We start from the raw sequence: 24,117 nt of genomic DNA, 5'->3' as shown, positions 1-24,117 counted from the left end.
CTCTGCACACTCTGCACTAGCTGTTTGTTCTTGAATAATGAGAGTAAGGGCACTTCATTAGCAAGGAGGAAGTAGGGGAAGGAGGTGTGTGTGCGTGTGTAGGGAGGTTGGATGTGGGCGAGGTAAGCAGTAGTGTGGCACTTCACTTGACAAGTATACTAATTACTTATTTTCAGCAGAAGAGCTGCAGTCAGACCCTGCTGCCGTCTAATGGCCTGACCCACAGAGCTTCTCTGGAGTAGAAACAGCCCAGCCCTGTTATTACACACACACACCCTGTCGCACACACAAATACACGTGCATGCAAGCTTACGTGGACATGCACACACCCACACGAGTGCATACAAGCGTGTACGGACACACGCACACACAAACACGCATCTGCTCTCATCTCACCACTATCAGGAAAAATCAAGTGGAAACGGCTCAGTTCTGCCCCACTAACCTCTCCTGCGAGCAGGCTCCTCCCCCACCGACGATACCACCTCACATCACCAGCCAGCCCTCGCCCCGGCCTCGGATTAAGCCCCAGCCCCAGCCCCAACCCCAGCCTTTCCACGATACGTTAGAAGACGAAAAAAAGGAGATGAGAGAAAAAACGACAGCGTTCTTTCTCCCCCCCACCCTCCACTCTCCCATCTTCTGCTTCTTCTTTTTTTCAAAGCGGGAGGATAAATTTAAAAGGAGTAAATTGGAAAATCAAATGAGGGCTTTAGGCAGCCGCAGAGATTTGCAGAGCTGTCCGCTGGTGTCGGGGAGGCCCATCCATCATGTCCCACAAGTAGTCAATTCCTCTAGTATCTGTAAATGTTTTCAGATATTAGCCAATTTATATGCTCCGAGATTCATCATGGAAAATCAGCTTTAGCAGGCGCACATTATCAGGAGCCCCCGTCTCTCTCTCTCTCCCCTGCTCCATGAAGTTTGATGAACGACTGCCCCCCCCAGCCCCCCCATCCTCCTCAGCTCACTGGCTCGTGCATGGGAACGAGGGGGGTTGTTGGGTGGGTGGGTTATTGTATATATGTGTGAACGTTACACCCCCCCACACACACACACACACACACACACACACACAGCTACACACACGCAGAGGGAAAAAATTCTATATTTTTTAATTAATAAACAAACTTGGCTGAGAGCTCATCAGTGTCAGACCCAATAACTGTAGTCATCCTTTATTGTTGATTATGGTCCTCCCTCAACAAATGTTGCTTCCTAATGAGGTTCCTAGACGCTTTTTTAGATTTAGATAATGACTTTTTACACCCTGGTGAAAAAAAACAAAAAAACATGATGAAGGCTCCGAACGGCGCCAGAAAAAAGAAACCATGAAAGGTTACTCCACGCTGTCGCCGGCTACTTTGTAGCGTCGGTGCTTTATCGTCGGTGCGGGTCGTGCATGCGCATGATACACCGATAAAAGGGTGTGTTTTGTGTTTTGTTTACACTAGCTGTTTTTTCTTGAGCAAATCCCTGTGGAGGTGAGGTGTTTCACATCCACAACCCCCCTTCTCCCCTCCTCCTCACATCTACACCCTGTGATACCTCAGTCGCAATTTACACCAACATGGGACAATGACTGTATATTTGAGTGTATGTTTACAAGGTGTTAAGGCTGCAGGGCTTTGTTCTCCATATTTGAGACTGTAGTACTAGTCCCCCCCCCCCCCCTCCTCATGTGTGCATGCTTGTGCAGCAGTTTGTGTGGGGAGGTGTCATAATGTGTTTTACCTCTGTTTGCCTTTGTGTGTGCTTGGGTATGTGTGTGTGTGTGTGTGTGTGTGTGGGGGGGGGGGGGGGGGGGGGGGAAGGGTTGTGTTGTGTATTTTGTGTGTGTGTGTTTATTCTGTGTCTGTTTTCAATGCCTGTTGTTCACGTGTGTGTGTGTGCGTCTCGTGGCGTGGCGTGCAGCCGTGCGAGGCCGCACGAGAGTGATCTTGTGTCTTCAGTAAATGTGCGCCGATGTCGGAGGCTGCGACGAGGATTAGGAGAAGGAGGCGAGGAAGGCGGACGCAACGGGCATGTTGTTATTTACTACTTGTGTTTGGCCATGACGGCAGCGGTGGATCCGGGGGCCTCTTCCAATGGCATCCCCAGACCTGTGATGAATGAGCATTAGGGTAAACTCATTTTAAAAGCAGGCTGATTTATTAGCGGTTCCCCAGCCCTCAATTTTCATTAGGTCAACACTCGGCTGAAAGCCTTACAATGTCAGCCGCAAGGTCACGCTCTTTAGGGCTATTTTAACCCCACACCCCTCCTCCCTCAGATGGGAGAGGAAGGTATAGGAGGATCTGGTCTCCCACCCCCTCACACAGACTATACACAGAGGTTGTGTATACCAGGATGAGGCTGGGTTTGGCCGTTATGTGAGACACCCGAACGTGGCAGTGCAGTGGTCAACCTCCAATTACGAGCGCCAGCGAGACAAGAGCTTTAACGGCCGCCGTTTTGCCTTCGGGGAAGGTTTATTACACTCACCAGTGTTTTGCAGAAGCAGCGTTGAATCTATAAAACTACCATTAGGAAGAGGGAGAAGAAGAAGAAAAAATCAATCAAAATGTATTAAAGTGGAATAAGTTGCCAATATTGCTGATGTGGTCGCCGGTCCTTTGATTTTCTTTCAGATTATTAGGGCCGGTCGAGAAGCGACTTTGTTAAAGGAAAACAAGTGTTGTTGGGGAGTAATATGTCTCCTGGCTTCATAAAGTTTGCTGCCTCATATTCCGCCACTGAACCCCCCCCCCCCACCCTCCCACACTCCCACCCTCCCACCCACCCCAACCCAGCTATATTGATTATCCATTATCATTTGTCATGAGGTGTCCTAACTCAAGGGGAAAATACAACCCTCTTTCTTCATCGCCGTGCGGCACGGTGCTGGGGCAGGGTATGGATCTGCCCGCCGAGGCACCAATCTCCCAGAAAAATTAGGAGTAAAGAGAGGAAGCGGGAGCCCGCGCCTTGAGAGAGAGAGTCTGAGACACAGAGAGAGTGAGAGAGAGAGAGAGAGAGAGAGAGAGAGAGAGTGATTGGGAGATACCAGATGAAAGAAGAGACAACTTATTTTTATTATTATTTTTTTGGTCTTCCATCTTTCTTTCTCCCTCGCTTCCTCGGAGGGAAGAGAGAGAGAGAGAGAGAGAGAGAGAGAAAGAGAGAGAGAGAGACATAGAGAGAGAGAGAGAGACACAGAGAGAGAGAGCGAGGGAGGAGCAGGAGCACAAAGAGGAAACGTTTGACACGTTCTCGCCAAGATCTCTCCAGAAGGAGCACAGAGCTTTAACAGAGACTAATAAGAGAGTCAGGTCTTATAAAACCTCTGTCCTTCAGGGTGACTTTATTTCATGGGAGGCCATTCCCTCCTCATCCGAACCTCCATAAAACCTCAAACGGAATCGGTAGCTTCTTTGACCCACATCTGAGGGTCTGTGTGTTTTGTGTACACCTTGTCCCTAACACCCTTCACTATGGGCACAGGTCCAGACGGACGCACGCCTGATCTTGTCAGTAGCGCCAGGCGTCTTTCGGAAGCGTGCCTACGCTGTGTATATATCATCAAAACGTCACACAATGATACAATCCATTTAATCAGAATGTTGTTTTTTTTTTTCTTCTTCTTTTTGTCGAAAATGATTGAAGGATTTTGTTGCCGTGGCAGTAATGGGGAATCCATCCAGTGGACTGTAGGGCTGATTTATACCGTTAGTGAAGCTTGAATGCGAATGAGAGATGCAGAATAGTCATCGTTCATAACATAGATAAACTACATGCAGCTCCCTGTGTTCGTGGAGTGTGACGTTTATCTATGGAACATCTCTGTGGGTTTCAGTCAGCCAGCCGGTGGACTAAAGCTTAAGCAGACAGTGTAAACGATGGTAAATCTGTCTTTCGGTGTCTTTATGTACTGATTTCATCATCTATCCATGTCTCTTTCTAGTCCGAGTTTATGAAGAGTTTGGGATGTCTTCAGTTCATGGTGTACCTAACCGGGTGTTTCAGTTTAGTGGCTGGAATGTTTGCAGTATATCATGATTTTTTTCTGTTTCACTTCCTGTCTCTATCTCACCCCCCCCCTTTCTCTTTTCTTTCCATCTCTTCCCTTCCTCTTCCTGACAGCCTCCAAGCCAGTGCTCAACAGCATGCTCCGGGAGCCATCTTTGATTCCAGACAAAGCTCTCGCAAACCACATCTACCAGGTAAATAACGCAGCATCTTCTTGGTTTCCATTGAATCATCAGACCTAACGTACATTTCGTCTCTTTTTCTTTCTTTTGTTGTTGTTGAGAATAGCAGAAAATATCCTAATGTATGGAAGGCTAAAGAAACTGCAGTTTGTCAAGCGTTACTGAAGACGGGGACACAGTGAGCCGGCGAAACTGTTGTGTGTTTACAGACATGCCGTGTGTTGTAGAAAGGAGACGGCCAGATTAACCGCCACTCCTAGGTTCGCTAATAAAGTCACGTGAGCGCCGGCGCCAGTCACGCCTGCCAGTCCTCCGCCTCCACCGTCTCCCGTGCCCCCTCAGCCCCACCTCACTCGCACTGTTTAACGGCTGTAGGCCCCCCCCCCCTCCTCCTCCCTCCTCCTGCCTTCACGCCACGTCATATTTCTTTCCCCCCTTCCTTTTCAGTGCACCATAAATGACTGTTGTTATGGGCCGCTGGTAGACTGCATCAAACAGTATCCTTTCCCATCAAATTTTAAGCCTGGAATTGACGAGGAGCTGTTGGAAGGGATGAGATGTGTCTGGGAGCTCACCTGACATAAAAGTTCTGCTTCAGAGAGGGAGTGTTCCATCCTGCCTGCGCCCAGCCATCCTCACTCCTCACAGGGGGTGGGGAGCCAGCCATGGATGCAGGAGAGGAGGAGGAGGGGAGGAGGGAGGAGGAGGAGGGGGAGAGGAGAAGATGAGGCTCATCTAAACGTCTCTCTCTCTCTCCCTCTCTCTGTTTGTTGAGTGTGTCTGGCTCACCGTTGCATAGCACAGGAGGAGGTATTGACATACATACTGTACAGCCATGTGGGAGACAGCCATTTTGTTTTCATTATTTTATTGTTTTATCTGAATGCCACATGGTGTGTGTGTGTGTTTTGGATGTGATATTCAAGATCAAATAACACGATTACACCGATTTTCTTTTCATTTTAGTATGTTGATTAAATACTCTCTTATATGTCACTTAAATGTCACTGTGAGGGATACTAATAGATAGAGGACTGCCCTGTCTTCCTTCTGTGAGCTCCTAAACAGTGATGAACAACAGAGGCAGGCTCTCACAGCCATCAGCACCATGGAGAGTTCTTGGCATGCCAGTGCAATGTAAAGCACCCCCCCCCTCTCTCTTCCGTCTCCCTCTCTGTGTCTCTCTCCCCCTCTCTCTGCCTCTCTCTCCCACTCTTCCTTTCGGTCTCTCTCTCTCTCTCTCTCTCTCTCTCTCTCTCTCTCTCTGCCTCTCTCTGCCTCTCTCTCCCACTCTTCCTTTCTCTCTCTCTCTCTGTCTATATTGCTCTCCCTCCCTGTGTCTCTCTCTTTCTCCACACCCGCAGATGAAGGGCTGGCACGGCAGCACCACAGGGGTGGGCTCGGGGGTCTGTGTTATTTAGAAGCGGGCAGCTGAGGACCTCACTAGAGACGGGGGAGTGTTTCGGGAGGGAGGGCGGGCGGGATGGGGGAGGGGGGGGGAGCCACGTTCCAGGTCCTGTGTTCAGGGCCAGTCAACCCTGTCCCACCCTGCCCTCCGTCCTCATCCCCCCTCTTTCACACTCCTGCCTCCAGCGTCGGCGCACATTCAGTCATCCTGCCAATGGGAGTTCATGATACCCGCCCCACTTCTGTGGGACGGCTCCATCTCCACGTCACAACATTGCGTCGGTGTGTGTGCGTGCGTGCGTGCGTGTGTGTGTCGGCACCATGCACGTCACTCAGGCTATACACATTAATCGCTTGGCTTTTAGAGTGATTTGTGTGTGTGTGTGTGTGTGTGTGAGTGTGGTGGGGGAACGGAACTCTTTATCTGCACAGATATGACCCCCCCCCCCCCCCCCCGCTCACACACATACATCTCTCTCATTGTGGTTATGTACTTGTGGTATGTTCAAGTTGAAGTGTGATGAATGACCCGTCCTACACCACTCATGGATTATCATGCAAACACACTAGCGGTTGTTGTATCCCCATATACCTTCAATGTTTCCACAGCAACCATCCGTTAAAGGTACAGTAGGTCATATTTTCTCTGTAAAAAAATTACACGATTTGTCCACAATAAACATGTTGTGTAAGCTAATGACACCCGACAAGACAGCTCAGTGCCAGTGGAATGTCCATTTTCTCTACCGTCCCTTTAGTTCCCAGCCGATCATGTTCAAGCAATCTTCTTCCAGCCAATGGTCTTCGGTGAGGCGGGATCTCCTCCTTGGCTTATTTTGTGAAACCTCTATCAATCACCTTTAATTTATTTTAGAATGTTACCTATTGCAGCTTAAGTAAAGATCTGTAACAGTGCCACGTGAACCCCTCTTTTTAAAGGTGGAATTCTCACATCTCTTCTGTAGAATTTCAATCATGTAAAAGAACACTGGGTTTAAATATGGTCAGTGCCTGTTCACAGTATGTTGGAACCCTTAACCACACCCCCTCAGCGCTATTGGTCAGGAACATGAGGTGCTGCTTCGTGACAAGCTGAAGGAGAAGAACCTGTCTTTCCTGGGTAAGTCTCTCTCTCTCTTTCTATGTCTCTCTATCTCTCTCCCTCCCCTCTCTTTGTCTCCCCTTCTCTCTATATATTCCTCCTCTCTTTCTCTATCTCTCTCCTCTCCCTGTCTCTCTTTGTCTCCCCTCTATTTAACCCCCTCCCCTCCTTCTACTTGTTCTCCCTCCCTCTATTTATCTTCCTCTCTCCCCCCTTATCCCTCTCCCCCCCCCCCCCCCCCCCCCCCTTCTCCCTCTCTTCCCAGTGGTCAGCTCTGCTCTGTTTGTTTGTGGGCAGGGCAGACGAGACCTGGACATGATTGATGTAGTGGGCGTGATCTGCCATTGATTGGCTCCCCACCAGGAGCGTGTTATCTAATACCATTCCATGTTTAATGTATGCAGCCGGCCTATGATGAATATTTAATGGGGGAGAGCTTCAAAGGTGCAGCAAATGTTTGTTTGTAGCTCTAATATGTCATCTTCCAGGGTCGTCTTCATTAGAAATCATCTACAAAATGGTCAGTTTAATAGATGCTTCCTCGATCGATCCCTCACACCTGCTTACCAATACCAGGAGGAGGAGTAGAGTCATGGAGATAGTTCTCCTGCTTCAATATTTAATGCATATCAAACTGTCTCCCTCAACAGGCTGATATAACCTTTGGTAGTGTAGTTAGTCTAGAGATATACAAGTAGTTAGTCTATAGGTTTACATGCCTTTAGTTGAGAGGTTTACATGCACACTGCGCACCCTGCCAGGTGGTCATCACTCTGCGCATGGTTATTTTGGGCCCTCGTCGTCAGCCTTCTTCTTCCCCTCACCTTTATCTCTTCCATCTCAGTGGATGCTGTGTTGTCACTGATCAAGGCTGTTTTCCAGCCCCGTGCTATATTGTCTCGTCCAGAGACACTAGGTCAAGGTAGAGAGTGGCCAGGTGTGAAATTTGATGGGGAAATTTCAGTGACCCCAACACCACCACAACCACCACCCCCCCATCTGCTCACTCAGATGAGTGATGTAAAAAGAAAGTCATTCCCCCTGTCATTAAGAGCATATCATTTATTTGGGACCTGAAGTGCTGACCTTTCTGCAGGGGGCGCACGGACGGCCCGTTCTAAAGCTGTCAAGAGTTGGGGGTTGGGGGTGGGGGGTGGGGCATAGAGGCAGCCCCGCCTGATAAATGGATTGGAAATAACCCCCCCCCCCCAAATAGGGGGGGACGGGCCATTAATTTTGATCAAAGGTGATGTAAAAAAAAAAAAACATGAAAAAGAAGATCGGCACCACATGACAATGTCAACTGCCCTGTAGGTGTGAAGAGAGAGGCCACCATAGTCCCTCCCTCCTTCCCTCCCTCCTCCCTCCCTCTGTCCATCCGTCCCTCACTCCGTGCCTCCCTCCCACACCCCGCCCTGGGCCTATAGCTCCCCCCCCCCCTCACAGACACACACCACAGGCTTCTGGCTGCCACACCGAGACCTTCACTTTCCTCCATGCCCCCCCTCCTCCCCCTCCTCCCCACCCCCCTCCACGCCCCATTAGTTGAGCTTGGCTGGAGACGGAGAGGCAGGCCCCCGGAATTGAATGACCTGGTCAGCCAGAGATTTAATGGAGAAATCAGGTGTTGTGGAGGGATAATGGTCGAGAGCGCGCCAGGAGTCAAGGACAATGGCTGTGGCGCACGCGAGCCGGGGTCAGGCTTACGCAGGCTATAACGCCCTCCCACCCTCCTGCTTTATAAGGCCCACCAGCAGCCAGTGGAGAGTGGAGGAGAGGAGTGGAGTAACTGAGCTTTATAGATTTCTTTTGTGCAGTGGCAGCAAATAAGTGTCAGACGCAGCATGGTCCCAGTGTTTCTGCAGTCCCTCTGTGTCTCTTGTTTTCTTCCTCCATACCGGGGTTTTTTTTATATCTGTGTCCTGGTGATGACGTGGGGGTGGGGTTGTGGGTGGGGGGGGTGATATCTGGAAGCCAGTTTACTGTATAGGGTCAATCTCGGTGGGGTCAAATAAAAATTTTGTTTGAGAACATACAGCACTTCAATATGACCCATTTCCTTGACACGAGTATGTACGCAGTGCTGGCCAGCGCCTTCCTTCTAGAAGCAAAAGCAAATAGAAGCTCTCTCTCTTCTCCGTCAGACGAAAACCAGCTGCGAGCCAGAGGCTACGACAAGACGCCTGACATCATCCTGGAGGTGCCGATCGGTGCGTATTCGGGTTACAAAATGTCATTGTTTTACTTCAACTGAAACAGACGCTAAAGTCTCGTTCTTGGCAGCAAATGCCACTTGTCCCCTCAAACCCGTAGCTCGGCGACCCTGTCAATCACTGTCCATCCAGCAGCAAACAATGCTTGTGTTTTTTTTTTTTACATAACCTCCCATTTTTGAAAGGACAGGACTATGTGAGGCGTTGATGAATATCCTATCTTAGACCACATTGCATACAGTACACCTACAAACACACACCTCTGACCTTGCTGCCAAATTAAGACCGTATAATCATTTCACTGTGTCTGCCCCTTCTGACCCCCCTTCTCTCATGACCAGCTGTTGAAGGCCACATCGTCCACTGGATCGAGAGCAAAGCCTCGTTCGGGGACGACCACAGCCACCGCACCTACCTCAACGAGCAGTTCTGGAGCTACTGGAACAGGTAAGCCGCTGAGCACACCTGACATCTCTCTCGCTAACACAACCCCAGGTCCTGCTCAGAAAGGCATTAGCCTGCTGCTTGTCTCTGGTGATACTCTGGATGCTCCCAACTGCTTTTGAACATGGCGAACACAAAGACAGGGTGTTTTTGTCTGTGTACACTGGACATATCTCTCTTTTTCTCTCTCACACACACACATACACACTCAAACGCACACAAACAAACACACACACACAAAGACTGTACTGAAGTCAATTCTTCCCTTAACTGGCCATATCCAGTTATCCGGTATCCATATCCAATTCTTCCCTGCCCCCCCCGAGCTAAGGTGGGGGAGGGGGGGGGGTGTCACCTGCCAGAGTGCACACACACTGTCTGGGAAGAGGAAGGACTGCAGACGGGAGATGAATCCCATACATCTGTTGTCCGTCCATGTGAACCCCCGGTCAGATACAGGCCCTCTGCGGTGCCTCGCTCGGGGGGAACAGAGGCCTGATGCTCAACGACCTCTTCCTCACAGGAGGTGCGTGTTTGTGCATGTGTGTAAACAGACCTCCGGCGTTGTCTCTGCGAGCAGCAGCTCTCCAGGCGTCTGCCGGGGAGTCACCGAGTGGAGCCGCGACGTCTCCCCGGGGAGGAACACTAACTTGTATCCATTGACAACAAACTAGAACAGCACCGGGATGAAGGGAGTCAGGAAGAGAGGAAGTGCGGCGCGTGCGGGGGTGTAAACAGGCTGTTTGTGGATTACGCTTTTCTGGGAAGTCCCTTTTCTACGCAAATAAGGAGAACAAGAAGCCTGAAAACAAACAAACAAACAAAAATATTCCAGTATTGCAGGTGGTTCTACGTGCCATGGTGCCGAGTGCTCTTTAGAACATGAAGGCCCACAAGAAGTGCACATCAGCCCCCTCTCCCGTGCCTTTTTAAGTGCAAGATTTATTTAGAACGGCATGCCAGCGTGGTAGAGTGGTGTGTCTGGCTTTGCTGCACAGGACTAATCGAACCCACATGGATGTACCTGGCTGTACCTGGTCGTGCCAGGCTGCCGGTGGGCCAGCCTGCCCACCAGCCTGCCTCCTCAGCGGGGGGGGTCTCCTACTCGCTGGCCGAGGCGAGCTGCTCCACGGCGCAGGACGGCATGGAGACATCTCCGTCCAGGTTTAGTAACCAGGCGGGGAGGCAGTGGAGAAGGGAGAGAGAGTGGGATAGAGAGAGAGAGGGAGAGAGGGAGAGAGGGGGAGAGGAGGCAGAGCACTCGTGCATGGCCTTCTGGCTCTCTTTCCCACTCTCCTTCCATCCCTCACCTTCTCTCTGCCTTGACCAATGCTGCCAGACTAGGAGCTGAAAGGTCACCCCCACCACCCCACCCCTGCTGGCCGCCTCGGCCCCCCTGAGCCGTGACGGCCGGCTGACACATTGTGACACGGTGGTGGAGCGCCGGAAGGTTCTGGGCCTCTGACGCTGTGTCCAGAGACTTGGCCAGACAGAGGAGAGAGAGAGAGTGAGAGAGAGACACATAGTCCTCAGAGAACAAAAGGGAGAGAGAGAGAGAGAGACAGAGAGAGAGAGAGAGAGGCAACAACAACAAAAAAATGTTGTATGTTGTTGTTTGTCTTAGCAGGTCAGCATGGGGCTGTTAGCGCATACGAGCTGCACACCTCGCATGGAGAAGCTGGAGAGGGTCATGTGGGTCATGCTTAGTCAGGTTACTCACTGGTTAAGGTCTTTGTAAGGTTCCCATTTTGGCCGTTTTTAACCATTTCCATTTCGGTGACGCCCGTGTTGAGAACACACAAAGCAACAGAGGTGAACGACACAGCTAATCGGCTCACAGCGAGGGAACGTTAAGCGTGCTCCTAGATAAATTACTTCCTGATTGACTTAACAGATGCTGGCGAGCGAAACATCTGCCTGCCAGGGACGACTATTCAGCAAATCCAGGCGGAATAAAACCAAGCGAGGAATGCAGGAATGCCGAGGTCATAATCAACTATGTGTTTTATTTTCCCCAGTCCCATATCATTTTATTTGAAAACAAGTTGAAGAGTCGGCACGGAGGGGGTGTGTGTGTTGGGGGGGGGGTGCAGTTTCGAAGCCACGCGCCGTTTGATAATGTCTGCTAGGCTCCCAGGAGCCTCGGCGTCGCTGTGGTGTGACAATGAAAAGAGCCCCGTCTTTAAACTGCGGCTGCCATCTTTAGCAGGCCTCATTAATGCCGCGGAGAAAGTTGTTGACTGTAGAGAAGAGCCTGGCCCCCCAATCCGGAACATTCCTAGACCGTGAGGGACGCTTAGCTTAGCATTTAATGAGAAGACACTCAGAACGAGGAGCGTCCCAGTCAGTCAGATCAGACATGATATACGAGAGATCTTTTATTCCCATTAAGTCTTATGATTGGTACCACAGGCCGTGCTTCAGAGTCGTCTAAGCGGGCTTCCCCCCCCCCCCCCCCCCCCCCCGCCCCCACGTACCGGGTCTGCCTGCAGAATCTCAGGACCCTGTTGCAGTTCTAGAACCCTGCTGATAGACTGATCAGAAGAAGGCAGCCCTAAGCTCCAAGACATCTGTTTGCTCAGACGGTTTGGTACCATTGGTATTCAAGAGCATGGGGGGGGGGGGGGGGGGGGGGGTGGCGGAGTTGTGTCCTTCGTGTGTGTTTAGGAACTGACAGCGTAGATCCCGTCAAGTCGGCCTGACGTACCCGCTCTGATAAACGCTGGCCTGTCAAAAAAAATGTCAGTCCCTTCAGACCCCACCTTTTCCAGCACCCTTGTAATTTTTAATTGACATTTACTGCTGACATTTCAAATGCGCTCTCTCTCTCTCTCTCCTCTCATCGTTAGGCCTGCTCTGTAGTCTGAGAGCCACCCCAGCATTTACTCTGTGCCTGTGTGCGTGTGTATGAGAGAGGGGAAGACAGTTGACAGAAACGAATTTGGGGTCACTGCGTTGTTTGCAACCATGGCAATGTTAAGCTGGGAGAGTTAGGGAGAGAGAGAGAGAGAGAGAGAGAGAGAGAGTGAGAGAGTGAGAGAGAGAGAGAGAGAGAGAGAGAGAGAGAGAGAGAGAGAGAGAGAGAGAGAGAGAGAGAGAGAGAGAGAGAGAGAGAGAGAGAGAGAAGGATGGGGTGACATCATCCCCCCTTTCTCTTCTCATTAGTGCTATCATTTCATCTGACGGGTCCTGGAGGCTAAGGACCTTTGTGCTGTCCATTCCTTCATTCCTTCATCCCTCCTCTGTTTCCCCCATCCCTCCATCTCCTCCAGACACACATCTCACAGCAACACTCTCAACCTTTTGCTTTCCCCTCCTGAGTGACCTTCTACAGTAATGCAGCGTGCCAGGTTTCTAATTACTGCCCTGCCCCCTGCCTGACTTCTCCAGTGATTTGCTTATTTTTCTCCTATTCCCCTCTTGCTTTAAACCAAACTTCTGCCCCTCATCGCTCGCGTTAATTGTTTTCTCTTTTTTTTTTTTTTTTTGCCCTCGAGCTTCAGAAAGTGAGCCATGCCAACATAGTCCCACCCCTCAGGAAAAAGAATACGCCAGCTTAACAAATTTCCGTCTCAAAAAATCCCTCAGCCACTGCATTTATCATTGCAAACAATCGCGTTGCCAGACTGCTAACATCCTGATTAAACCCCTGCACAGTGGAGTGAGGGGCGATGACGCTTCTCGTACCAGGCCTGGCTGTGGAGAGGGGATCTGAGGAGAGGACGGGGGGGACTCTACCCAGTGTGTTCAGGCCCCGTGCCCGGATGGGGTCTGCCCTTGGCGCCCATCAATCTCCTCCTGGTGGCGCTTCTCCAGACAGAGGGAAGCTTCGACCCTCCGCCTTGACGGATGTGAAGATAATTGAGTTATCCATCTCCGCCCAAACACCCCCCCAGCCCCCCCACCCACCCACACCCCACACACACAATAACCATGATTCACCTGCCGTTGATTATTAAACACATTATGAACCTCTGGCTAGTCTTAGAAGTGGCTCAGGTTGACGTGTCCATGGCATGGAATGAATCACCAGGGCGCCTTGTGCCTTGGTGAGCCCACGCAACCATCCCACCCCTTGTCACCAAGTAAATGACTGTTGGCAAAGGGTGCCTTGACAACTCGCGTCATTACAACGACAGAGGGGCGCGTCGCTGTTTGTCTAATCGATGTTCAGCGGCCTCGGGGAGGGGGAGACCGGCCGCTGTCGCGCTCCTCCGTGCCGACCCATCAGCGTCTTTCTGGATATCCACAGTGACGCTAGCGTAGGCTCGTTCCCCCGACCCAACCACACGTTCTACCGGGATCGTGTTTGACTTGGAGGGGGTGGGACTGTAGACCGGTGACATGTTGTCTCTGTGTGTTGTTGATCGGAAGCCTAGGATGTGCTAGTTGTCTCTGCTAGGGGACAGACGGGGAGACGGGCGGGAGCTGGGCCTGCCGGTGTCGGTTTGGGATTTACGAACGCAGCCCTCTGGCCTCTCTCTCGCTCTGCTAACAAACATGGCGTCTGAGGATGCCCACGTTTCTGGGCTTCACTCTCCGAGCTCTCGCCTTCTCTCACTGCTCTTCTGGCAGCACCATGGGGAACGCTGTGGCCGGTTTGCTGTCGGTGTCCTGTACGAGATGGTCTGGAAGTTCCCACATGCTCACTGTGTTCCATAGTCTTGAGGTTTAATGGGTCCTGCTGAGACGATTAACCATCAGGCTGATGTTTCTAACTGTCGGACAAAAATCACAATTCAGGCTTTTACATTGAATATTACTGAAAATGTTTTAGGTGTACTGTGTGAAACAAAAAACGAAAAACGAAAGAAAAAAAACGGTGATATTGTAACAGATTAAAAGGGCAAGTGTGTAAGTTCAATAATTAGATTCTGTCTGAATTCCCCCCCTCTTCCCTCCCCACCCTCCAGCCCAGGCGATAGGCTGCACACACCGCCAGCTCGGCCCTGCTCAAAGTTAATCAGCTGTGAGATTCGTAAACTGCAGAATGTGTCAGAGTTGAAAATGTTAGCGCCCCTAATGGAGGCTTGAAAAGGTTAGATCTGATAAAAAGCTGTCAGATGTCGACGAAAAATGATTTATGGCAATATAATGGGACAATAAGCCTCATTTCTCCCTTATATGAAATGAGGGTTAAGACTTTCTGGGTTGGCTATATTCATCATTTGGCTTGACCACTTGGATGTTGTTGACGTGAATGCACACGTAGTTCTCTTTGTGTCAGTCTTTATACAATGAACGCAGTTTTTATTTCTTTATGTATTTTTGTAGCAATAGTAATCACTTCTTTTCCATACAGCAACAAATGTTTTTAATTGCTCATATATTTTTTCTTATCTTTGAAATTACATTTTGGATTCTTTTCTTTTCTTTTTTTTCCTTCCTTCCTTCCTTTTTTTTTACATACCTTGATCACATTAACCAGCTTTTACAGCTTTTACATTGTTAATCTCAACTTTATATCAAGTGCTTTTCCACTTTCCGGAGTGTAAATAATGTGCTAAATCTAACAGTGACACCTTAGCTGACAAACAGGTGGAGAACAGTTTGATGTAATGTTTTATATTAGTTGACACAGCAGCAATCAGACATCTTGAGTACTTGGGGAACTTTTTCCAATTATTTCTAATACTGTATGCCATCATTTTTACCTCAGAAATGGCATGATTATTCTCATTCACTCTTAACACAGTCAATCTGATAGCTGTGACATCAAATTAAAATTTGTGATGCAAGATATTGGATAATGTATTCTTTTTTTAATGGGAATGTCCATCATGTTAGTTGGGCATCCGGTACTGTAGTGTCCTCGCCAGGAACGCCTAATTAGTGAGCTGGAATGACTTTTTCTTTTGTGAATTAGTCTTACTATTGAGTTCACTCGATTATGCCTTTATTTTCTAATTATGTAAATGTTGAGTGGAAGTAGGCCAGTCAATGGTTTTAGAGAGTACTTTGTATTTGTTCTATGTGTACACACAGTAGTGTACTGAGTACATACGGTAGCAGACAATGGCATTTAAGGTGCTCTCTATATTGTGGTAGAGAATGTGTATTTCCAGTGCTGGGGGGGGGGGGGGGGGGGGGGGGTGACGGCATCACCGAGGCAGAGCAGATAGAGGGTGTCACCTGAGAGAAGGGACCTGGGGGCCTCTTGTGATCAGACGAGGCCGGACATCTCAGGGCCCCCTGACCCAGGGGACTGCCACTCACGCCTCTAGCATGACACGGTCACACTGCCAGAGTCCTGGGCCCTCCCCCACAGCACCTCGCCTCACACACCTCACCTCGCCATCGGAGACGCGTCTGCTGCGTGCCTGCTTTTGTGTGTGTGTGTTTCCAACACGCGTACCCTCTGCTATTGAGTTGTTTCTTTGGTGTCCATGGTGAAGGCATTTGACCCATCCCCTTTTCACACTCACTAGACCATCCTCTCACCAGACCTTCCTTGGTGGCATGGGGGATTCCATACCGCACATTCACCAGCGTACAGTCAAGTGACGGCCAGGCCATTGTCCTTCCTCTCAGGCCGTGTTTATTTCAAGCAATCCACAGCACCAGGGCCTCAACTGGACCCGTTCGTTTTCGAAAGCACTGACATCACCTCTTCTGGAAAGATGCATCCCCCCCCTCTCCCGACATGGCCTCTTCCTCCCATTCACCACGTTATGGATACCCCCCGCAGAGCTGGAGCGTGGCCTCGTTTATTGTTTCCCTCTCTGCGACATCCTCCTGCAGAACATACTGCAGCTAGAAAAATACACATCTACAATGGAGCCCCCCCCCCCCGTCTTCCCCCGGGGCTCTCCGAGTGTCTCTGGGTCACGGCGGGCACGCGGAGGGGCACGCGGAGGGCCCCGCCCTGCCAGCCCCGCGAGCGCCGGTGCCTCTTTAAATACTAATGGCAAACGACACATCAGGATGGACGCTTTAAAGATTTCATGCTGTCAAGGACGCACATTTGGGTGCATTGTTTAAGGCGTCGGGGGTGTAATCCGCACACTTCAAGACCCCCCCCCCCCCCCAGCAGCCTAAGGATTTAGCCCCGGCGCTAAGCCGCCATGTCACCTATGTGTGTGTGTGTGTAGGGGGGGGGGGTTCCGCCCGCGCATTATCCAAATGTGTAATTTTGCGTCGAGTCTGAGAGCAGCGGTGACATGGCGGCGTCGTGTTTTAAAACGAGGGAGCGCAGTGATAGTGTCCCCCCACCCCCTCCCCCCCTCTCGCTTTCCTGTGCCACCGCGAGGCGGGAAAAAGTGCCTGGAGTTAACCGAGGCGTGAGGCACACTGCGCTCCCTGTTTTGTTGTTGCAAGTTTTTTTTCTTCCTTTTTTTTCACCCCCCTTTTCCTTTGCATTTTCTTTTATAAACGTGCATTCTTTTGTCAGCTTTCACGATTTATGTCATCAAACTTTTAGAGCCGCGCACGTGTTTTTTCCTCCCAGCCTCTCACCCTCTCTCTCTTCTCTCTCTCTCTCTCTCTCTCTCTCTCTCTCTCTCTCTCTCTCTGTCTCTGTCTCTGTCTCTCCCCCCTTCTGCCTAGTTCACCCCATCTTTTCCCTGTCCTTGACCTTCCGGGTTTCATTCCAGGCAGAAGTCAGTAGCATTTGTCTTCCTGGTGAGATCCTGTCTAGGGGCGTAGAGAGGAGTGGGTCTGGGTTAGAATGGCTCTTTGTAAAACCCAATTGAACAGGAGAATCCTGATGCCTGGAATGGTTTTGAGTACACGCGGGGCCCCTTTACCCCCCAAAGACATGGGGGGGGGGGGGGGGGGGGGGGCTGCACCATGTACTCGACATGACAGGAGACGGCCTGTGTTATTTTCCTGACGCAAAGATCGCCTTGTGACAAATGGAGTGCGCACGGAAGAACAGGACGTCCAGTCTCTCATGCGGGCTCACGTGTCCACATGTATAGGAACTAACGGAGAGATGCAGGAGAGCAGGAGGGTAATTATGGTGGGTGGGAGGGGGAGAGGCACTGGGGGGGGTTGGGTTCTATGAGGGCCGTGCTGTTCTTGCTTGCTGACTCCTTATTAGAAAAGGTTTGAGGATCTTCAATGGACAAACATACTCAATCTTAGTCTCTCTCTTTCCCGCTGTTTCTCCCTCAGTCTCCCTCTGTGTCTCTCTTTCTCTCTCTCACACGCAGCCACAAGCCTTGGCTTCAAGCCCCTTAAGTGTTTCATGGCACGCACCTACACAACCTCTTCAGTAGGATCCTGCAGCCAGCTTGTTAAAGGGCTTTTGTTATCTTGGCTAGGAAGACAGAGGAAGATGAGGAGGAGGAGGAGGAGGGGGGGGGTTGGGCAAGAAGGAGGAGGAGGAGGTGGAGAAGTAGGACGAGGCCAGAAGTGATCAGATGATCCCTCTATTGTCCATCAAGAGCCAGGGAGAGCACTGGACCATGAACCTGTCACAGGGAAAATACTCTGGATGCATGTAGCCTTGCCTGCGCCCAAGTATGTCTTTCCAGCTAAAATACACCTAATTGAACGGAAACAATCTGGGCCATTGTTCCTCTATCAACCAACATGGCCGTGACATTCGGTTTGAAGGAATTGCATTAGGCGTAGAAGGGAGAGAGGGCTTTGATTTCACCCCCCTCCCCATCCCCCAGTTGGTCCAGACGAAGAGAGGAGGAATGCATATTTTAGTTCTGCTCGCGTTAGCTTCATGACACGGCAAGTGTTTAGCAGCTTTTTGGGAAGGATTACTTTCCCCCCGGTGTTTTCCTGAGTTATTGATCTTTCCGTCGAGGCATTAAACACACCCTGAGAATCATTTTTCCTCTGAATAGTATCCAGTATGTCGAAGAGCGTTGTGACAGAGGCCCATTCACGGGAGCCTTCGCATCAGATTTCAGTCGTGTAGCCAAGCTACTTGTATGCTAGTCAATTATTTAATACAGGATATTAATGTTGAACACTTTATCTTTATTTGGGATTTTAATCAGCTTTTGGAGATGTTTTTTTTCTTCCATTTTGGTTTTGGAGTCAATGATATACATCCAATGAATACAGTGGCTGTATATGTATAAGTGGATATATGGAAAATTTGGCCAAAGTAAAAAAAATTGGAGTGAGTTTGGAGGATGTTTGGTTGCAAAAATGGTTTGTAGATCATACCGATATAGCGGGGTCTGTTTATAAAATTAAATAAAAAATGTAAATGAAATCCACGGTAATTTACAGTTGAATGCCACGACTCCACCTCAGTAGAATGATCAAGGAGTCTCCAGAGAGACGAGCATCTGACTTTATGTATGTCCTGTGGCCAGTGACGTCTCCACTTTCATTGTATACGCAGAGAGAATGGAAAGCTCCCTGTTTCCTCCGCTGTATGTATAGAGCAGCGCTGGCTCTGCTAGATAGTGTGCGGCCCCTGCTCTGTAAGGCACATCCCTCATCCTGGTGTGGTCCTGGCTTCCGTGATAAGTGGTCCCTTACAGATAACCCGGCCTGCTTCCTTTTATAGGCCCAGTGTCCCTCGCACAACCTTGTCCTCTTCCTGCCCACGTATGCGTTCTCGCTCACTTTCTCTCTCTTTCTCTTTTGTTTGACCCCTCTCTTTCTGTCTCTGCTTCTCTATCTCTTTTGTTTGAAGCCCCCCTCACCTCCCTCTCCCTTTCTCTCTCTCTCCGGGGCGATGAGCTTGCCCTCATCACGGAGGAGCAGATGAGCATTCACGAGGACTGTTCTAATCTGGAACACATTTGGGGCTAGCTAGCGTGCAGCGGAACCATGCGCTAACTCCAGCACACCCCTGCATACACAAGTCTGTTTGTGCCGTGTGATGTTTCGCCCGGTGCTTCCTCTCTGTTGCAGCTGGACTTCTTTGTGTTCATGACCTCAGACCAAGATCTCCACCTGCCTCCAGCCGACAGTCTGCACCTTTCTGCATCTCCAACCTTCTCTGGAAGGAGCACATCCATCACTAGAGTAATGTCATAATCGATAGATTGCTCTTCCCGGGGTTTTCTTCCATATTTTTATCCGAGTTTGGGGGGAGTTTTTGCCCTGACTTCTTTGAAGATTGAGGTTGGTTACCTGATCTCTGGGCAACCGTGAAGCCTTTTGGGACATTGCTCCTAAAAAGATCTATCCAAATAAAGTTTGATTTTATCCAAGTTTGATTTGGTCCTTGGAGCCATTCTGCCTCAACCTGAGGTCAGGTCCTCTGAAACGCCAATGTTGTTCTTAAGGACTACTTCAGTGCCTTGGAGACCTCCTAAATAAATCACAATTAGTGAGCCCTCTTGTTTTGAGGCCAATCAAAGTAAATAATACCGTGGATGTAAACACTGGAGATAGGTCATCTCTCTCCATCTCCACCTTAATCAACATTGTCAGGAGAATAAATATACACCGTTTTGCCATAAGTTTGCAAACATTTCATGTCATCGTTGCCATTTAGTATATGTGTCTGTTCCTTGAATAATGTCAAATATTTGTGGTTAACCAATCGCCATTAGCCTTCACTACAGTGATTTGTCTCGTCCAATGTCGGACCAAGTTAAAGACCCAATAAAACAGATAAAGTAGAACATTTTGGTTTAATATATCAGATTTTTACGTAGTTTCTTTTAAGCAGTAGTCCTTGCTTTGTTTGATTGATGTACCATGTGGAACTACATTCCAAAAAGCAGATAAAAGAGCACTTAGTATTTATGCACATTGCTTTATATGACTATATCATTTCACTGCCGATGTTAAAAGTAGCAGTGAGGAAGACGGAAAGAGATACAACTCGCCAGTCGGTTTGACTATTTCCTCACATACCCTCGTGGCCGCTCGAGGTTCGGAAAGACCTCCCTCTCCTCCACGGTACTCCTCCCCGATGCTCCCTCTCTTTCGCCCTCCGTCCCCCCAAACTCTGGTTTGAGTTTCACATCTCCCGGGGCTCTGATTGCCTGATGGCTCCAACCTCTCCGTCCCGGTAGCCTGTAACCAAACACACATGAGGAGCCTGCATCCACCACACTCTTGACCTTCTGATTCCACTCATCAATTCTTGTTGGAGTGGGGTGGGGGGGGGGGGACGTACAACATCCGACAGGTCAACAGATCCATCTTTGCAGCCCCCCACCCCCATTTATGAACGATTAGTGGACAGGCAAAACCCAAACCTTTCCTGATCCAGCGATGCCCTCGATCCAGACGCCCTTGACCGTTCACGTGATGTGGACACATGGTCGTCCTGCTCTCCTCCTCCTGCTCTGTGAAGAAGCAGCTCCGGCAGAGCGTCTGGCCGCCGCGTGGCCCCGGTCTGAAAGGGTTAAGGTCTGGTATCCTCCACATTCCTGCCTGGTCGGCCGTCGAGGCTTTATTTCATCGTAGGAGGGAAGTCGAAACGGATGATACCCTCCCCCCCCCCCATCATCACCGTCCCCTCTCCTGAAGAGATGTGAGATAACAGGGGCGGACATTTTGAACGAGTGAAACATAAACTCCCGCACGCACGCACACCCTTCCTTTTTTCTTTTTGAATGACGGCCTCCCAGACGTCAAAAGAATTCATTTCTCATTTTGAGCGATATCTCTCTCAGATGTCTCTTATGCTGAGGACGGACCTGTGTCTCTCCAACGACTGGGCCGCGTGCTTCAAATGACCTCTCGTCTTTTTAGCACGGGCGTTCATGTGTCAGGGAGGTTAGGAATGGGGGGCTGGAACAGAGCCGTCTGGTGATATGCCGTCTGATAGGAAGTGCCACTTCAATTTGCGGCGCAGCTGCAGCCATGCCCGGCCCGGCCCGGCTCACCGTCCAACCCCACGCTTCACATCCTCTCTTCCTCACCGCTGGAATGAATGTGAAAACTATTAACTTTGCCTGGGCTCTGTCTGGTTTTAGGCCTTGGCTACCCCTACCCCCGCTCCCCCGTCCCCCGCCCCCCCTCTCTCAGACCTCTCATGAGTTTATCTCTCTGTTGTTTTGAAAAAAATAAAATAAAAGTTAGAATAGCTTACTGACTCAAATACTACTCTTTACGCTTGACATGACAAAGTCCACAACGAAACCCTTTTTTACAATGACCAGACCGCAGGGTCAGCATGACCAAATGGTCCTGTAAAGACAATATTATTCAATGTGTTTTGTCTCTTCCTGTTAAGTAGGATCATATTTGAGAATGAGGGTTCTTGATGGCATCAGAGGCGGAGAGGCCAGTGGACTACACCTCTCCTAATTTGGCGATGAGGGGTTTTAGCAGCTCAGGAAACTCGATCCATTCGGTCGCTGACAGTCCGTAACCCCCCCGAATCCACACTTAAGGGGGGGGATCGCGGTTGGAGCAAAGACTACCGGCTCTGTTTTGAGTAATCGTTGCGGTTTGAATCAGAAAGGGGATAAATTCTCTGAATAATGGTCTCAAAACATTTTGCTTTAGCTGCCCTGGTGAAACTAAACACGCTCGCTTAAAACCTTAAACCGTTACTTTTTTTTCTCTCTCTCCGACGTTTTGTTGTTGTATTGTAGAGCTGAGTTCATGGGAAACAGGCCCCGAGGTTACCTGCATCCCTCTCCAAGCAATGGAAAAAAAAATGTCATGGCCAAGAGAATGTTTTTGCAGTTAGTTGAAATATTACTAACCTTGTCAAATGTCATTCTGAATGAGAAAGCAAACATATTTTAATCAGGGTCTCAGAAGCAGGGCTTTTTAAACCGTTGACTCCGGCAGAAAGGGGTCAGCTAATTGCAACGTTTGATGTCATGTTTGGTCTCCCTCCCCCTTTTTGATGAAAGTTATACCCTCCCTCCAAGCTCCTTCTCTCTCTCTCTCTCTCTCTCTCTCTCTCTCTCTCTCTCTCTCTCTCTCTCTCTCTCTCTCTCTTTCTCTCTCTTTCCCACTCCCCGTCTTTCCTCCCCCCCCCCACACACACACACTCTCTCTGAGGCAAATGAAAAACTACTGAAAGGTCCTAACACGCTCATCACTGTAATCTTCCACAAAGTGTTTGCTGCTCTTTCCTATCGGCCCTCCTGTCAACTTCAACCTCCGACCCCTCCCTGCATGCATCACACCGGCCCTGCCTGGCCCACACAGTCCTGACAGGGATGGGGCAGGGGACAAGGAGTGGGTGGGGAGGGGAGGGGGGGGGGGGGCGCGGGGGGGGCAAGTGTTAGACTGTGAACTGTGTCTGTCTGTCCGTCCGTCCTTCAGGGTCTAGTCCAGGGTCCACTCCCCCCTCCCTCGCTCCTGCCCACACAGTGCACCCGCCCAGTTCCGGCCCGGCCTTCCAAACACAATGTCCCCTATCTCCTCAGCTCTCATAATTACTGTTTTAACAGCCACAGAGGAGAGGGGAATATACACAGTAAATTGTGTTTGACAAGGTGGGTTTAGTGGTGTTGTCGTGGCTTGTCAGTCGTTATTACCCAGACTTCCTCCCGCCTCAGATAAGGCCTGCTGGTGAACATACCAAGGTGAGCATTGTAGGAGCAGGGGCCCTTATCGCTCCCATTGATTTAGGACAAGGGCCCTGTGACACAGGTCATTGTGTGCGCTAAAGCTATCCATCATGCAGGTTTGATTTCTGCTCAGACTTGTCTCCAAGTTGTCTGTGCGTGGGATGGCTGGCTGGCCGGGCCTTGGGATGAGGTGGAGGGGTTTGGCTCTCCATGCAGCTAGGGGGGTGCACAAAATGCCTGGCGGGGGTAACTGAAACATTGTGTTTGAAGATGAGGAGGAAGGACAGGAGCAGTCATAAGGATCTGTGATTACCGTGTGACTTAGTGTTTCAGAACGGTGTTTAAACCTGATTTGGAACCGTCGGAGGGCTGTTTGTTTAGTCGGCTTTGCCAAGTGCTAGACTCCAGCTATTCATCTAGCCTATGATGGCTTGTCAAATTCTGCCAAGCCTTCGCATAATCTTTTGGAATTTCAAAAGAGATACTCACAATGTTTCTCTGATATATGACCTATTTTCAAGGTCTGATCATTTGGTCCCCGCTCTTTAAATGCACATCTCAATGTTTCCCTACCTAGAGGTTTTCTGTGTAGATACTGTGTGAGCCATTTAGGTAATATTTGGGGACCAAGTGATGATTTGGTGCCCCTGGTAAATAATCACATTCATAACAACAGTGGATCAGTGTTTTGCACCGAGGCCAGCTTATTTTGTCAGTTGTCTGAAGATATATTTATTGCTGTTAATGCTGTTCATGGCCAGGCTTGTAACTTTTGGCTTACAGTGTTGTATTTACCCTGGCGCGAAGCAGAGGAAATCATACTTTTAAATCTGCTATGATTCATAATATTGATTTGTCATCTGGGTTATTTATTGCTTTTTTCCTCCTCAAAACTTCTGCAGAAGGTTGAAAACTGTCAGAGATCGTCCACAAGAGATTCCGAGGCACTAAAGATTTTAAGGTTACTTTTAGCGCTTTGGAACATGGAGTATTTTTTTTTTGGAAAAGTCTGGATTGAGTTCTTCTCAGAATTCTTTGTAAAAACGGCAATGATCTGTTGGTTAAACACAGCAGTGATGCTCATTCACTCCCCTCACACTCTTCAAAAGAGAGCTTAAGTAATTACACTTTTAGTCCATAATCAGAAGCGTGTCAGGTAGTTTAAGAGAACCAGGATTTGTACGGTGGATTCTATTTAATGCAAGGGCAGCTTAATTTTTGTATGGTTTTCTATTCATATTATGGCATTTTTCCCTAGCCCCTCTAAAATGTGTCACGTCCCATTACACAAATTTGGATATGCTAAATTAGCGGATAGGTTTTGCATTCAGAATATGTTCTAGAGCTTTCTT

The 24,117-nt window shown here is 49.5% G+C and overlaps 1 protein-coding gene across 3 annotated transcripts in view; it reads left to right on the top strand.

Annotated features, from left to right (window-relative positions):
• Nucleotides 1-24,117, top strand: part of cdin1 (CDAN1 interacting nuclease 1) — a 59,523-nt gene that overhangs the window by 21,105 nt on the left and 14,301 nt on the right. For all 3 annotated transcript variants that reach the window (XM_067243645.1, XM_067243646.1, XM_067243647.1), the window contains 5 exons: nt 4,123-4,202; nt 4,638-4,687; nt 6,650-6,717; nt 8,844-8,909; nt 9,254-9,359. In XM_067243645.1, the coding sequence (XP_067099746.1) occupies nt 4,123-4,202; nt 4,638-4,687; nt 6,650-6,717; nt 8,844-8,909; nt 9,254-9,359 (370 nt within the window). The remainder of the gene's footprint in view (nt 1-4,122; nt 4,203-4,637; nt 4,688-6,649; nt 6,718-8,843; nt 8,910-9,253; nt 9,360-24,117) is intronic.

The sequence above is a fragment of the Osmerus mordax genome, chromosome 9 (genome assembly GCF_038355195.1).
Source record: "Osmerus mordax isolate fOsmMor3 chromosome 9, fOsmMor3.pri, whole genome shotgun sequence".
NCBI lineage: Eukaryota > Metazoa > Chordata > Actinopteri > Osmeriformes > Osmeridae > Osmerus > Osmerus mordax.
Note: the sequence above shows the minus strand (reverse complement) of the source record. Positions and strands in the feature narration are given on the sequence as shown.